This window comes from Stylophora pistillata, chromosome 6 (assembly GCF_964205215.1).
Source record: "Stylophora pistillata chromosome 6, jaStyPist1.2, whole genome shotgun sequence".
In the NCBI taxonomy this organism is placed as follows: domain Eukaryota; kingdom Metazoa; phylum Cnidaria; class Anthozoa; order Scleractinia; family Pocilloporidae; genus Stylophora; species Stylophora pistillata.
Window position 1 is genome coordinate 15677075 of NC_142524.1, and position 14247 is coordinate 15691321.

General features: G+C 38.7%; 2 protein-coding genes across 3 annotated transcripts; one reads left to right on the forward strand and one right to left on the reverse strand.

The window, feature by feature from the left end:
• Positions 1 to 3312: 3312 nt before the first annotated feature.
• Positions 3313 to 6323, forward strand: LOC148728466 (uncharacterized). Its single transcript, XM_088724562.1, has 2 exons — positions 3313 to 4140; positions 4283 to 6323. The coding sequence occupies exons 1-2, from the start codon at positions 3798 to 3800 to the stop codon at positions 4636 to 4638; spliced, it is 699 nt and encodes a 232-aa protein (XP_088580688.1). The 5' UTR covers positions 3313 to 3797; the 3' UTR covers positions 4639 to 6323.
• A 2651-nt stretch (positions 6324 to 8974) lies between these two features.
• On the reverse strand, positions 8975 to 14118 carry LOC111320949 (serine protease 33). 2 transcript variants are annotated; one of them, XM_022923695.2, is made up of 6 exons: positions 13508 to 14118; positions 12659 to 12705; positions 11945 to 12085; positions 11105 to 11329; positions 10756 to 10932; positions 8975 to 10066 (listed from the first exon to the last, which is right to left on the reverse strand). In XM_022923695.2, the coding sequence occupies exons 3-6, from the start codon at positions 12051 to 12053 to the stop codon at positions 9636 to 9638; spliced, it is 942 nt and encodes a 313-aa protein (XP_022779430.2). In that variant the 5' UTR covers positions 12054 to 12085; positions 12659 to 12705; positions 13508 to 14118; the 3' UTR covers positions 8975 to 9635. The 2 variants fall into 2 exon arrangements, with proteins under 2 accessions (XP_022779430.2, XP_022779429.2); XM_022923694.2 differs by having other exon boundaries at positions 12673 to 12705; positions 13508 to 14117.
• Between the last annotated feature and the right edge of the window lie 129 nt (positions 14119 to 14247).

The following is a 14247-nucleotide window of genomic DNA, read 5'->3' on the forward strand; positions in this document are numbered from 1 at the left end:
CTTAGGATGAATAAAAAAATCGTTCTTAGTAGACCAATCTAAGAGAGAATTGAGTTCGACATTTAACACCTGCAACAGCTGGTTTGCATCTGAGGCTGCGTAATGGATGACGGTATCATCAGCATACATTAATACATTAGCAGCCTGTAAACAGTTTGGCATATCTGTTACATACAAAGAAAAAAGCAGAGGGCCCAGAATAGAACCTTGTGGAACTCCAGAGACCACTTGTTGAGGCCGGGGCACGACTAGGGGTAAATAGATTGTTCTCGGCAACTTTTGAGCAACTTTTAGCGTTTTGAGCAACTCTTTGTAGTACCAGCAACCTAGGGCAACTTTTGCCTTCCTTGGCAACTTTTGGGCAACAAATTGATATAAAACCGATCCAAACCATAAAAGGTCGTTTCATTTTGAAGGATTTTGTTAAAACTGGTTTTATCAAAACTGATTTTATTAAAACTAAGGATATACAATAAAATGACAATAAAATGACACTTGCATTACGCCCACGAAATCTGGACAGCGGCTATCTATCTAACGGGCGCTTAAATCCAGCGGTTATTCGCTGCAACATAGAGCCTGCCGCCGGCCATCTTGGTATTTGCTGAGAGTCATTATCATGGCAGTAAACTTTAAAGTGATAAGATAAAGGCTGTAAACTTGATCACTGTCTAAACCATATGTAAAGTCAACAATATCATGGTGTATATGATATGTATATATAGTTAACATTATGATGCCCATCCAAGTAAACTTTGCAAGGTTGACTAGTTAGAAACTTTAACTAGAAAATACGTATCTATTATTGAAATTATGTTGGGTTTAAAGAGTATATTGATTACAACATAGTATTTATATTTGTCATATAACAATGGCTTTCAGCCTCTTTTAATGATTGTAAGAATATTTCATGAAAATGTTTAAATAGCAACAAACAAACAAACAAACAAACACGTTTTGAGTATTTCTCTAAAAGAAAACGACACTATAGAGAAAGCAACTTTTATAAATAATAATAATAGTACGGTATTTATATAGGGCTATTTCTATCACTATCCAATAGCGCTGTACAGTAATTTTATAAATCGGACCGATAAGATTATAAAAACCATAAAAATTTCTAAAACACGAGTAGAAGAAACTAGCTAATAAGGTAGTCTGTAATAAGGAGAGTAAAAACTTTAAACTTATATTGAAATTAACTAATTTCCTAGCCAATTAACTAGCTCAACAACTAATTAACTAATTTACTAGCTAACTGTCTATCGGCCTAACTTACTACTTAAATAATTAAATAACTCACTAAGCAGTAGTCTAATTATAAAATTTGTTAAAAAGGTATGTCTTTATACAGGTCTTAAAATGTGGTAACGAGCCGCTCATGTTGTTTGGAAGAGAGTTCCATAGAGTCGGTGCTACAAAAGAGAAACACCTATGACCATAACTTGCTAGCTTAACAGATGGTACTTTAAGTAAGTTTTTAGAGGAGGACCTCAGATTTCTGGTTGTTACATAAGGCTTCAACAGTTCAGTGATGTAACTAGGGGCCTGGCCGTTGAGCGCTTTGTAGGTCAGAAGTAGTATCTTGTAATCTATGCGCTGGCTAACAGGGAGCCAGTGCAGCTGCTTCAAGATAGGTTTGATGTGGTCGTACTTTCTTGTACGAGTGACGACACGAGCTGCGGCATTCTGGACATTTTGTAAGCGATCTATCAGGAATTTGGGTAGTCCGTATGGTAGCGAGTTGGTGTTATCTAGCTTAGATGTAATGAATGCATGAACTAACTTTTCAGTATCTGCTAGAGATAGGCAGTCCCTTATCTTTCTAATGTTTCTAAGGTGGAAGAAACAGGCTTTGCAGGTACTGGTGACATGCTTATCTAATGATATGTGCTCATCGAAGATAACTCCAATGTTTCTTGCAGAGGGAGATCGCTCGATCCGCTCAACAGACACATCAACATACTCTACTAATGGGGGTGGACGGTATCGTGCGCTTAAGATCAATAGCTCCGTCTTTTCTCTGTTTAGCTTCAGTTTATTGCACACCATCCATGAGTCTATCTCAGAAACACATGCCTCTATTTTTGCTATAGAGCTGGGTTGTTCGGCTGGGTTGGGCTTGAAAGGGAGATAGAGCTGGGTGTCATCGGCGTAGAGATGGTAATTTGGCCCGTGCCGTCTGATGATGTCCCCAATGGGTGAAGTATATAATAAGTATAAAATCGGACCCAGTACTGATCCCTGGGGAACACCGTACCGAAGTTCTTTCGTCTTTGACTTCTTTCCATCAAAACTTTTCTAAATTTTGGTGGCAACTTTTTGATATTTAAGCAACTCTAGAGCAACTTTTGGGTATATTGTAAAGCAAATTTTCCTGAGTTTACTAGCACAATCTATTCATGCCTAGACAGGACACCTCCTGCGAAAACTGACTGGGTACGATCTGTTAGGTAATCAGACATCCAACGATGCTCAGTATCACGAATTCCAAATAATTTCAGTTCATCAAGCAAGGTTTTATGATCAATAGAGTCAAAGGCCTTACGGAAGTCCACAAAGATGGCACCTGTTAGCTGACCAGCATCCATGTTCCTACTTATGGAGTCAGTAAGGAAAATAACTGCACTCTGTGTTGAATAATTACGACGGAAACCACATTGGTATCTAGAAAAAAGGCTGTGTGACTCCAGATGATCCACCAATTGCTGCTGTACAGCCCGTTCAAGAATCTTTTACACCACTGGCAAAATTGAAATCGGATGATAATTGTCGATGTCATCCCTCGCCCCATTTTTGAAGAGTGGAATAAACTTAGCATGTTTCCAATCATGAGGTATACGCTGAGTCTTAATAGACAAATTGATAATATAATAATAATAACTTGTATTTATATAGCGCTCATATCACATCACAGTAATCTCGTGAAGTGGGTTCTTTAACGTCCCCTGCCTAACCAAATTAACTAATTAATAGTAGCAGGAGACGGGACCTCCATTTATTCGTCCCTATCCGAGAAGACTAGAATATCTAACCATTTCTTGATCGATGTTATAGAAAGGCAGCATATTCTTCTCAATTATTTTAAGACCCTGAGTGTTGGTCCGGCCGGGACTCGAACCCTCGACCTCCCGCACAACAGTCCGGCGCTTAACCAATTGAGCTAACCGGGAGGCGGTTAATATGTGTTATAAGGGCGCTGATAGTTACAGCACTATCTTTTAGCAACCTAAGTGGGAGACCATCAAGGCCAGTTGCATTTATTGTCCTTAATTGTAGTAACCGTTTGCAAACGAATCCATTAGTGACTGGTGCCATATAAAATTTACCTGAAGATGACTTGAAACAAATCGGCCAAGCAACAGAACTCCTATTGAATCGATCAGAGATTCGTAATTTAAGGGAGCATTACGGTTGGATTTTGAAGAAAAATTGAGAATTTTACGGTTTTTTTAATTTCCACTTAAATGATACTAGAATCTATCTAGTTTGAGATTATATATTTTTTTACGCCTAATTATTCATGCACCGCTAAGAAATAGCCGCTTTTGAAGGTGGAACATTGTCTGGTTTTTTGTTACCATGGCAACCAAAGGTACTCCAATCGTCTTGACACGTTTCGTTACTCCAAAATTGTACAAAAACTCATTGCACTTGATCCTGAGACCCTTAAGTCCAGCTCGAGATCCTCGGAGTTAAAATTTCCACTTCTATGAAGCCCGGTTACAAAGCACTCAGTCATTCACAGATTGAGCGTGAGCGTCCATCTTGTTTACTGGTCTTCTTGTCTGTAAATTATGCCAAAATTTGGAGAAAAACAGTCTGTTTTAAGGAATTATGTGCCAAAAAGAAAGAAAGGTTTTAAGGGAACCCAGAAACAGGAGGCAGCACAAAAGAGAAGGAAAAAAACGCAAGCGGTAGAAGTCACCTTCGTTGGTGAAGATGATGTTATCAGCGAGCAAATTCCACCCCTCCCAGAATCTGCTTCCAAACGGAAATTACAGCCAAACGTCGATGAAAGCTCCTCGGATGAAGTTATCGAAGATAACCTGGCGCCTGCCGAAGGATACAGACTTGTCTCAATGGATAGTCTTCTTAAATTTGTGAAGAGGATTCACGCACAAACTCCATGTAATTTAGGTAAGAGTTATACCAGTTAAATTATAAGACCTATGAACTAAGAGTTAAAAAGCTGTTTTTCTGGATCAATCCTGGGCCAGAATTAACACAATTATATCGTCTTATTAATAAGAGTGTTAATTGTCTTTGTTTGATCATTTAGGCCAGATACAAATATTGGAGAGTTCCTGTAACCGGTTTGGACTTGGTACCTCGCTTTATGCCAAGTGCAGTGGTTGCAGCATTTCTGAGTTTCTCGCAACTGATAGCCACCCTCACGATGATGCTAATCCGAGAACCCTTCAAGGAAAATATGTCAATAGAAGAATGGTGTTTGCTGCATTTGAGAGTAGAATTGGAAAAGAAGGAGTAGCCAAATTTTGTGAGGTCTTCTATATGCCTTTTGATCTGTCAACTGACACTTGGTACAGCCATGAATTAACAATTGGTGCATGCTTTAGCGTGCACTATCGAGTTTTGGAGCACGCGGGAAGTTTGGAGAGCACGAAAGAAGCGTAAGAGTTGCCCAAGGCGATAGCCGAGGGAATCTCTAGCTTCTTGAGAGCTCTCCAAACTTCCCACGGGCTCTATAACTCGATAGTGCACAGCTGAAAGCATGAACCAATTGTTTTAGAGCATAGCCGTTGGAATTGTGCATCAAATCCGACGCGAAAAACGGACAACAATATCAGTCGAAGCGAATGGTGACGGCGCTGATGCCGAGTCTCCTTTTCCTTTGTTTTTCTCTCTTTCTGCCTCATTTAAGAACTCTAGCCCAAGGGAAAAGCTCGAAACATTGTCTTCGTATTTGGACTAGTAGGCCGAGTTTCTGTTTGTATCCATTATTGTCGCGAAATATATTATTTTTCCCCGCGCTAACAATGGCCGCTCGCGCGAAAACAAAAATTTCTGGCGAAGTCGGATTTGCTGACGCTATCAGCGTGCACGATCGGGATTTTGAAAACTTAAGGGTTACTTGCCGAACAGGCAAGGTGTAATTCAAATATTTTTCGAGCCCTGTGACTGGTACCAAGACCATATCTGCGAAGGTTCCTACAAAGGATCCAGCCCTAGCATGGAAATGGAATGTGCGAAGAGGCTTTGGGGGCGGAGAGAGAACAATCGTGTCAGATACAAATGGATGATTTGTGATGGTGACTATAAATCATACAATGCTATATGGAATGCCTATGGTGCATGTGACACTTATCACAAGTATGAGGCAATGGAACAATTTGACAAAGAACTCATTTCATGGAAAAACTCTCAAGAGCACAAGACATGTGAAGAAGACCATCTTCACGGAAAAGCAGAGTGTGAGAGAGTTATAAAATTGGACTGTATTGGGCATGTCCAAAAAAAAGGCTTGGCAAGGCCCTTTATGAGTTTCAAAGGTCCTCCATTAAGCTCAATAACACCTCTACCTATAAGTACTTAGTGTTCACCTTGACTCATCACTAAACCTTGCATCACATTTTGACCGAATCTATAAAAAAGCTGCAACCAGAATTAATCTCTTGCGATCAATTCGTCCTTTGATCGACCAAAAGTGTGCAGAATCGATCTATAACACTATGATCGCACCTATTTTTACCTATTGCGGAACACTTGGTCTTAGCTTTCCGGATTACCGAAAGGAAATGATAAAGAACATCGAACGACGAGGCTTTAAAGTTATTGGCAATAGTTCTTTTAATCCCCCATCCGTGAACAATTTGATCAAGCGTAAAAGCTGTTTGTTTGTTTTCGACTGTCTCCTGAATAATGTTTGCACACCCTTTAAGAACTACTTCGAAAGACTGGTTCATTCTAAGGCCACTAGGAATAACGGTATATCAGTGAAATTACCCAAAGTACGTTTAGAATTTGGTAAAAAGAGCTTCTATTACCAAGGAGCAAAGACTTTCAACAACCTGCCTGCTGAACTAAGGTCGTTAGATTCGAGACTGAAATTTAAGAACAAATTGCGAGATTATTTTAGTTAAATTCGATCTAAACGTGGTTATAGGTATCCTTTTTCAGAGCATTTTATTTTATTGTATGCTTTTCTAGACCTTAAGATCAATGATTATATCTTGTTAAGTTTTATTTTATTTATTTATTTATTATTTTGACAGGACCCCAAGGACAACAGTGTTACACACTGATGGGTTTTCAATCCTGTATAAAAATTCGTTATTATTATTATTATTATTATGGTAGAGATGGCCGACTAACCAAGAAAGCTATTGAAAAACTGAAAAAAAATTATGGAAAAGCTGTGCGTAACAATGTAAACAAAAACATAATAATTTGAATAGATCAACAAAGTTGAAATGGTAAATTGGCGACCGTTACGATTATAACAGCTGACGTTTCGAGCGTTAGCCCTTCGTCGGAGCGAATAGAGGAATTGTGGGTTATGTGTGCCTTTAAAGGCAGAAATTGGAGCTACGTTATTGGTGGGAACATGGCAACGAGAAAAACACGAATAAATTAGTGGAATGAAAAGCGTTGGTTGATACCTGTGGGATTTAGACTGCCGGTTGGAAAGATGAGCTTTTGTTCAAGAGTTTTACGGCTTTCCGTGCTACCTAAGTGTAAGGAAAGACCGCAGATTGCCATATGTTGCTTAGAATGATTAGGTAAATCAAAATGTCTAGCGACTGGTTTCGATGTGTCCTTGTCATTCCGCTCTATGTCGCGAAGGTGTTCTCGGAATCGGTCACCTAGTCTTCTGCCTGTTTCGCAGATGTAAATCTTTTTGCAATAAGTGCAAGTTATGCACTTATTGACAAGGACACATCGAAACCAGTCCCTAGACATTTTAGTTTACCTAATCATTCTAAGCAACATATGGCAATCTGCAGTCTTTCCTTGCACTTAGGTAGCACGGAAAGCCGTAAAAATCTTGAATAAAAGCTCATCTTTCAAACCGGCAGTCTAGATCCCACAGGGATCAACGAACGCTTTTCATTCCACTAATTCATTCGTGTTTTTCTCGTTGCCATGTTCCCACCAATAACGTAGCTCCATTCTCTGCCTTTAAAGGCACACACAACCCACAATTCCTCTATTCGCTCCGACGAGGGGCTAACGCTCGAAACGTCAGCTTTTGTAATCGTTACGGTGGCCAATTTACCACTTCAACTTTGTTGATATATCCAAATTACAAATAAAATTGTCGACGATTCAAATGTGAGCGACTTACCTTGTTTTCTATTCCCTTAACAGTGACAGTTCTGACAGTTGACTTTAAAATGGCTTTCTAGGGCGCGCGTAAGGGATAAAACAGACAATAATATTACAGTTTTAATTTCTTGTTTTCTTATTTTTATTCAGTTATGCGATTAAAGAAAAAGTCACTGCCTGACGAGTGAATTCCACGTTAAATTTCACGCGAAAAACTGATATCGTATGAATCGCGAAGCGATGAGTTGCGATATCGGTTTTCCGCGTGAAATTTAACATGGAATTCACTCGTCAGGCAGTGAATTTTTCTATAGAATTGAATAGAAAGCCACATACATGTACTACTGGTCAGTGGTGTCTACTGAACGTTTGAGTTACTAACCACAATCACATGACTTTAATTTTATGTCTCAGTTTTCAGAGCATCATTTATTGAAAGTTTGTTAAACTGTGGTTAAAAACTGACAGCTTCTACGGGATACTTTCATTCTCGAGTAATTCTTGTAAACAAAATGGCGACGCGTGATGCTGAGTTATGGGTACGGACCCGTGTTTTTTCTGGTTTTGGGGCCATAGACGTCTATGGCCCCAAAACCAGAAAAAACACGGGTCCGTACCCATCCCCCAAAACATGGTACGGATTGTTTACACGGACAAAAATGCGAGGTCTGTACTCCTTTTTTGACACGTCTGTACCCGATTTTTCTACCGTGTAAACGGCCTTCTAGTTTTGCTCTGAGTGATAATACGCTTTCCATATTTTTGCCATGTAAATATTGGCAAAAGCTACTGCCGTTGTGGTATTCTTTGCCGTTTGTGTGTGTTTTGTGAGAAAAAGTGTCGAGTTCCCGGATAATAACAATAACAATGGCGCGCAGGACATACTGGTTGAGCGTGCCCCTTTGAAAACCTTGTTTGACATCAAGGGTGTGTCGTTTACGATAGTGCCCGGAAGAAATGGTGTCATGTTGTACCATGCAGTCAGAGCTGAGGAGACCGTCTCGGGAAAGGCTCTTCTCAATAAAAATTTTGATAAGAAATGAGTTCGCATATAACTATAATTCCTAGATCATATATTCCAAATGGGTTTGGAATTCTACAACGTCACCTTGGCGAAGTAAATAAAGGCGCCACCATCAGGGAATCTAATGATTAACGCAGTAAATACTCAAAAAGTGGCATATCTGTGTACATGTGAGGTCACAGAATGAACCCTTTCCCTGCAGTAATTCTAAAGCAGATAAAAATCCGAGAATTTGGTGTTTTATAAGCAATTGTTCCCTCCTTTGATATTTTTGTTTTTTCTGTATACAAACGAAAGTTTCGTCTTTGAAACAAATTTTTGTCTTCGATTTATAAAAGCAATGAAATCTGTGCTTCAAGGCTAAAAATTCTAGCATACTAAAACCCCTAGAGATAGAGGTAAGGAGTTGAATTAAACGAATTTCCATTTAGATGCTATTTAGATCACGACATACAGCATTTGTAGTAAGTTGTTAACCACGCTAAAGGCAGGTGAATGTTGTCCTTGGTAAAACAGCCGTGGACACAGGAAGAAAGTGATTTCGAAATTAAACTGTCATAAATTTTTTCCCCCAGGTGAAATTGTCCACACCACTCCCGCAGAATATTTTCATTCACTAAACAAAATTTCTTACATTCTGTACAATAATAATATCAAAGAGAAGTTTTAAAATTCTTTATTTAATTTCTGGCGTTTTACGCTGTTTAGGCAAAAAGATTTTCATGAGTTGTCCTGCGGCTCGGACTCATCTTTATTATGCCTGACTGCCTTCGAAAGTGCTTTACGTTTCAGATTTCACTTTGTGCATGGTACACCTGCAGTCCGTAAACTTATGATTAAATCTACAATGTCGGCACCTCGAATACTATTTTCTTCAAGTGGGAAAGAAAAACCCAACGAGAATGTAAATTTGAGATATGAAGTCCTCAATTTTCAATAGTATTTCAACTGCGCGCTATTTCATTCTCTTTTCCAGAAACTCTAAACAAGGGAGTAATTAATATATTGTAAAAATTTGGGAATACGAAAATTTAACAATAACCCCCTCTTGTAAATCGTCTTTCGTAGTAAGTGAGAAAATCAAGAAAATAGTCCGTCATTGCCAGCTTCTACTGCTCCGATAAATTTCGAAGTTTTATCCTCGAATCTCTACTATGGAAGTAGAACGCTTCTCGTGTCGTGAACCCTTTCTCAAATTAATCGGTGGAACTAGAACTTTATTTGCTTTTTCTACAAGGAGGCGCATACACATTGGGAAAAGTAACCAACGATCGCTTCTCGCTTCACAGCCACATACAATCGAGAATTCAGGGTATTATAACTACTGTACAACTCCAGCAATCCAATAGTTTAGAACTCGCACATCAGCGTAAACACCGTATTTATTTGGGACCCCACAATGTTTTCCCCATGATATGACGCCCACGAGGTACCAATGTCTGTCATATTCACAAGCCAGCGGTCCACCGCTATCTTTTTGACATGCATCAATCCTTCCATCCTTGTATCCGGCGCATAAAGCTGTCACTGGAACAGTCCCATCGTAGGATTTCCTTTTGTTACACTCTGTTCGCGAAACTAAGCGTACCGGAGCTTCTTGCAAAAACTTCGACGGAGGCTTGTTCCATCCATTTGATCCCCATCCTGTTACATAGCAGATCTTTCCGGGGGGGAATGGTAGGCCATTCGTGGGGAGACAGATAGGTTGCACATAGTTATTAAAAGTTACTGGGCTTGAAAGTTCGAGAAGAGCTGAAATAGAAAGGATGATGATGACAAAAATTCGCACTTTTCTTTGTTCACAGCCAATCAGCCATATGAACGATGATATTTAATTTGTGGAGAAACATTTTTCGCGGTGTCTGAATGGGCGAACGATGCTTTTCCAACAGTGACTCAACTAGTACGGGAAACTATGCCACTGTCTAGGTGAAAAACCTTGCGAGCCAAGACGTTCAAAAGACATATGGAAGCCGATCGGGTGACAGTTTACAGCTTTAAAGGCAAAGCCACTTTGTTAAAGACAAAGAGAGGTAAAACGTTTGCCAGGGAAAAACTGTGATAAAGCATCTAAAGGAATACAAATGAGAATTGTCACTTGGGCGAAATCTTAATCAAGCGACTTCTCTGCCGTTACCATAAATGACCTCGTAATTAATATCAACACGACGCTTCGCGGCTCAGTTGACAGTTGTCCCCAGTGAGTATCTACAGTGTAACAGGTACGGGTTCGAATCCCGTCGACCCAGAACTCAGTTATCAGGACCCTTTTACTACAATTTGTCAAGTTTCAGTTCTACTATATGAGGATCATTTCGTTATTTTTTGCAATCTTTCACGGGTCAAAAACATTAGTTCTTTGATCTTTGCTTGAACTGTAATAATTTTTTTAAAATCATTTTTCAGTGAGGATTTTTTCCCACCGTAAGGCTTTCACTCACCTACATCATAATCTGGAGGCTGAATAAGCACACCTTGAACAGTTTTACCCCAGTAATTTGGGTGCAATATGATATTCTTTACTCCTCTTACTTGTTCAAAGTTTATTGACTCTGATGAAAGAGGATCGGTGCCAAGTTTAACTTTCCAGCGAGTTGGATCCTTTGTTGATCGATAATCTGTTTGAAAATAAATATATTTCAGACATAAGTTATTATCCCGGTTAGGGGGCGGAAATATAATAGTTGAGCATACTTTGAGATATCTGACTTTGGCTTAAAAGAAACCCGTTCAGACCATTTTCGTCAATTATTATCAGAGTGCCATCGATTTGTTATGTCTGTGACCCACCTGTGAAACAATGACAGGCAGTTAAAACCCAATTGGGCCGTATAATCGAGCCTCCACAAACTTGGATATCATCCAGCAGTAAGGCAACCTGCCATGGCCACGCACCGTCAACACTAACTCTCCCACCTACTATTCGCTTGCTTATCAAATGGTTTCTTGTAGTGGCCATTCCATAGTGATTGCTGGTAGTTGGGTAAAGAATTCGTTGTCCACAAGAGTCCATACCTGAAATCAAAAAGGGGAACAGAATGACATTTCTCGGCTTCCTTGAGCGTTCTGGGGTAATAAATATTGTAAATAAAGAGTGACTGGTGACTGATTTAACGATCGTAAAATGCAATCTTAACTCGAGAAGACACAATGTCTTTCAGTGGTAGTTCCTCAATAACCATTACGAGTGATATGTACATGCAGAATGTCAAACATACAAGACTGATAGGTACACAGCAAGGACGGGACTTAGTGTTGATAAAGGCGGACTTACTAGAGAAAGAACGAAAGGAAAGACGAGAAAAATCTTAAAGGGCAGAGGCTAAAAGGAGACATTTTTCGAGTTTCGTTGAAATTTTATTCCATGTCGCCTTCAAATTTAACTCGTTCTCTTCTAATGGGATATAACTTGCGCCTTTGTGGCAAACACGAGAAAAATTTACCCGAGCACGAAATCTAATATTGCCTTATACAGTAAAGAGCCGCTTTCTCTGCTTTTCTCCGAAAACTCATTAACTGCCCCAAACAACAATAGTAAATAGAAAACTAGCATAGACCGATTTAGAGTACTTTTTCTTCCTTTTTCTTCCTGATTTGGGACTTCTCTCACTCTTTTAAAAAACACCTTACCTTGGGGCACAAGCTCCTCCTGATGGACATTAGAACCGCAACAAACGTTGATTATAAAAAAAGAAATAAAAGTAACGCTTTCTTTTTTCCACGGCGTCCTAGGGTGCATAACGTTTTAGGCAATGACTGCGATCCGCGACCCTATCAAAAACAAGAAACAAGAAAGACCCGTAAATTTTAAATGGCCTTGAATTCAATATCCGGCTTTGAACGAACTTTCTTTTTACATCGCTAAGTGTTTTTTACACCGCTAAGTGTATATGGCTACGGAAGATTCACGTGTGCCTAAACAATCCTTTTTATCTTTTAATGAAATCAACAATTATCTTTGCAAAAGAAAGATTTTGCAGCGAAACACGTTGTCGTTCATAGGTCACACGGCTATCACCGTTTTTCTTCTAAGCGCCATACTTTAAAGCAGCTGCTTCTTTCGAACTGTAAATAATGAAACCGGCCCACTCGATTTCTCTTTCATGAAAACAGCGTGGAAAGGAATCTTTGAAATAGATTCACTCCTAAAAAAGAGATCATGAGGACAAAGAACCGTTGTTTATAACTTCTTGCGCCCGATATATATCTATCCATAAAAAAAGTCCGGCGGCCTCTATACCTCAAAGTCACCATTTCGAATCATACTACTCAAAAATGGTAAGATAATGTTAAACTGGCCAGAAATTAACATATGTTCAAGTTATGAAATTACAAATTACGTACCGTCCAATACCTACCTAGAAGATGCATTCCATCGGCTTAAACATTACCTGATTAGCAAAATATTCAGTCAAACGAGTCAACTTATGTTTAACATAATTCATTGATTATCTTGCAGTACTTTCTCTTTACATCCAAATATTGAGAGAAAAATCCAATTACTAAAATATGGATCTTCTTTGAAAGCTACCGACCACTTTGTAAATATTTAATCACACGTTCCACTTTTAAACGTTCGCAAACATTAGTTCAATGCTTTTCTTAAGTTTGTCTTCGAGGACCTCCACTTTCCGTCGTTTGATGGTAGTAACAGATACTCTTTAGTTTATAATTTCAGCAGTTGTTTAAAATCGCGGAAATTACACGCAGTAATGGAAGATAATTCGGCCTGTATTGGACAAATAACAGTTTAAAGCACTAACATGTTAATGAAGTGCAGGAACAATTCTATCGGTGCTCAATAAATTTTTCTCTTTTATCAGTTGCACCACAGTCTGCCAAACATGATAATAACTTAACCGAATATTTGACTAGTGTTCACCTTTTTAAAATATTCTGGCTGACCATTCTAATCTTTTTAGGCTCAACAGTTAAGAAATTCAGAAACTTGTCTTTAAAAGATTCTTTACAGAAGTGTTTATCGAATTCAAGAATAACATTTCTCTACCAAATGTCTCTGACAAGAAACTTGAAGAAGAAAAGTTTCAGGGTGAATGGAAACAACCAGTTATAAATACAACTCAAAATCAAGTCGCTCAATAATTTGTCAAACTCTAGAAGTTCTTCTTAATTTCGTTACTTTATCTCACGGCTTGAATCAAGCAAAAAATTTAATATTGCTAACCACCTTACCTGTCGATTTTGTGAAATTCCAGCTGATGAGCGGTTTGTAAGAGGTGTCTTATCGAGAAAAGTCGCTCGTATAAGCGCTCCTTATCCGCTTACACCTGCTAACGAACTACGATTAACATAACAACAATGATATCCCGTTGATTATGTTTGGCGGCGCAAAATTAATTTCAAGTGTTAAAAATAACGATCTCGATCTTCCATATTATTACTGAGGCACAATTGTATCTCCGTGTTGCATGATTCCAGTGACATTTTTATGCCATCGATTGAAAGGTTTGAGTGTAGCCTTTCTTATCAGTCCGGTTGACGTATTGTTTTTCGTTGATTACAGAGTAACGTTTTATGCCAGCTGTACCATGTTAAATTTAAACCATTCATAGCCTGTCTTCCTAATAAACTCGCTCTGGCTTAAAGTTACCTAATCTCCCTATTAAAAGAATGATTTTTTTTTTTTTGTTAAGTTCTTTGGAAGTGTTTCAACTTAGTTTAAGACCACCGGTGGTTCTCTCTTTTTTTTCCTTTTCTTTTCCATAACTTATTTAAAAAATGCTGTAATTAACATTTTTGCTTTCTTTAATTTTACCATCCTTCAAATTCTTACCATGCACTCGCTTGATAAATATTTTCAGACAGAATACAGAAAATAAAAATCCACACGCTTTTCCTAATCTATTGACATAGCTGAGAAACCTATTGGTATCCCAAATGTCGGCCGTAACAAACAGAATCTAACCTTCCAA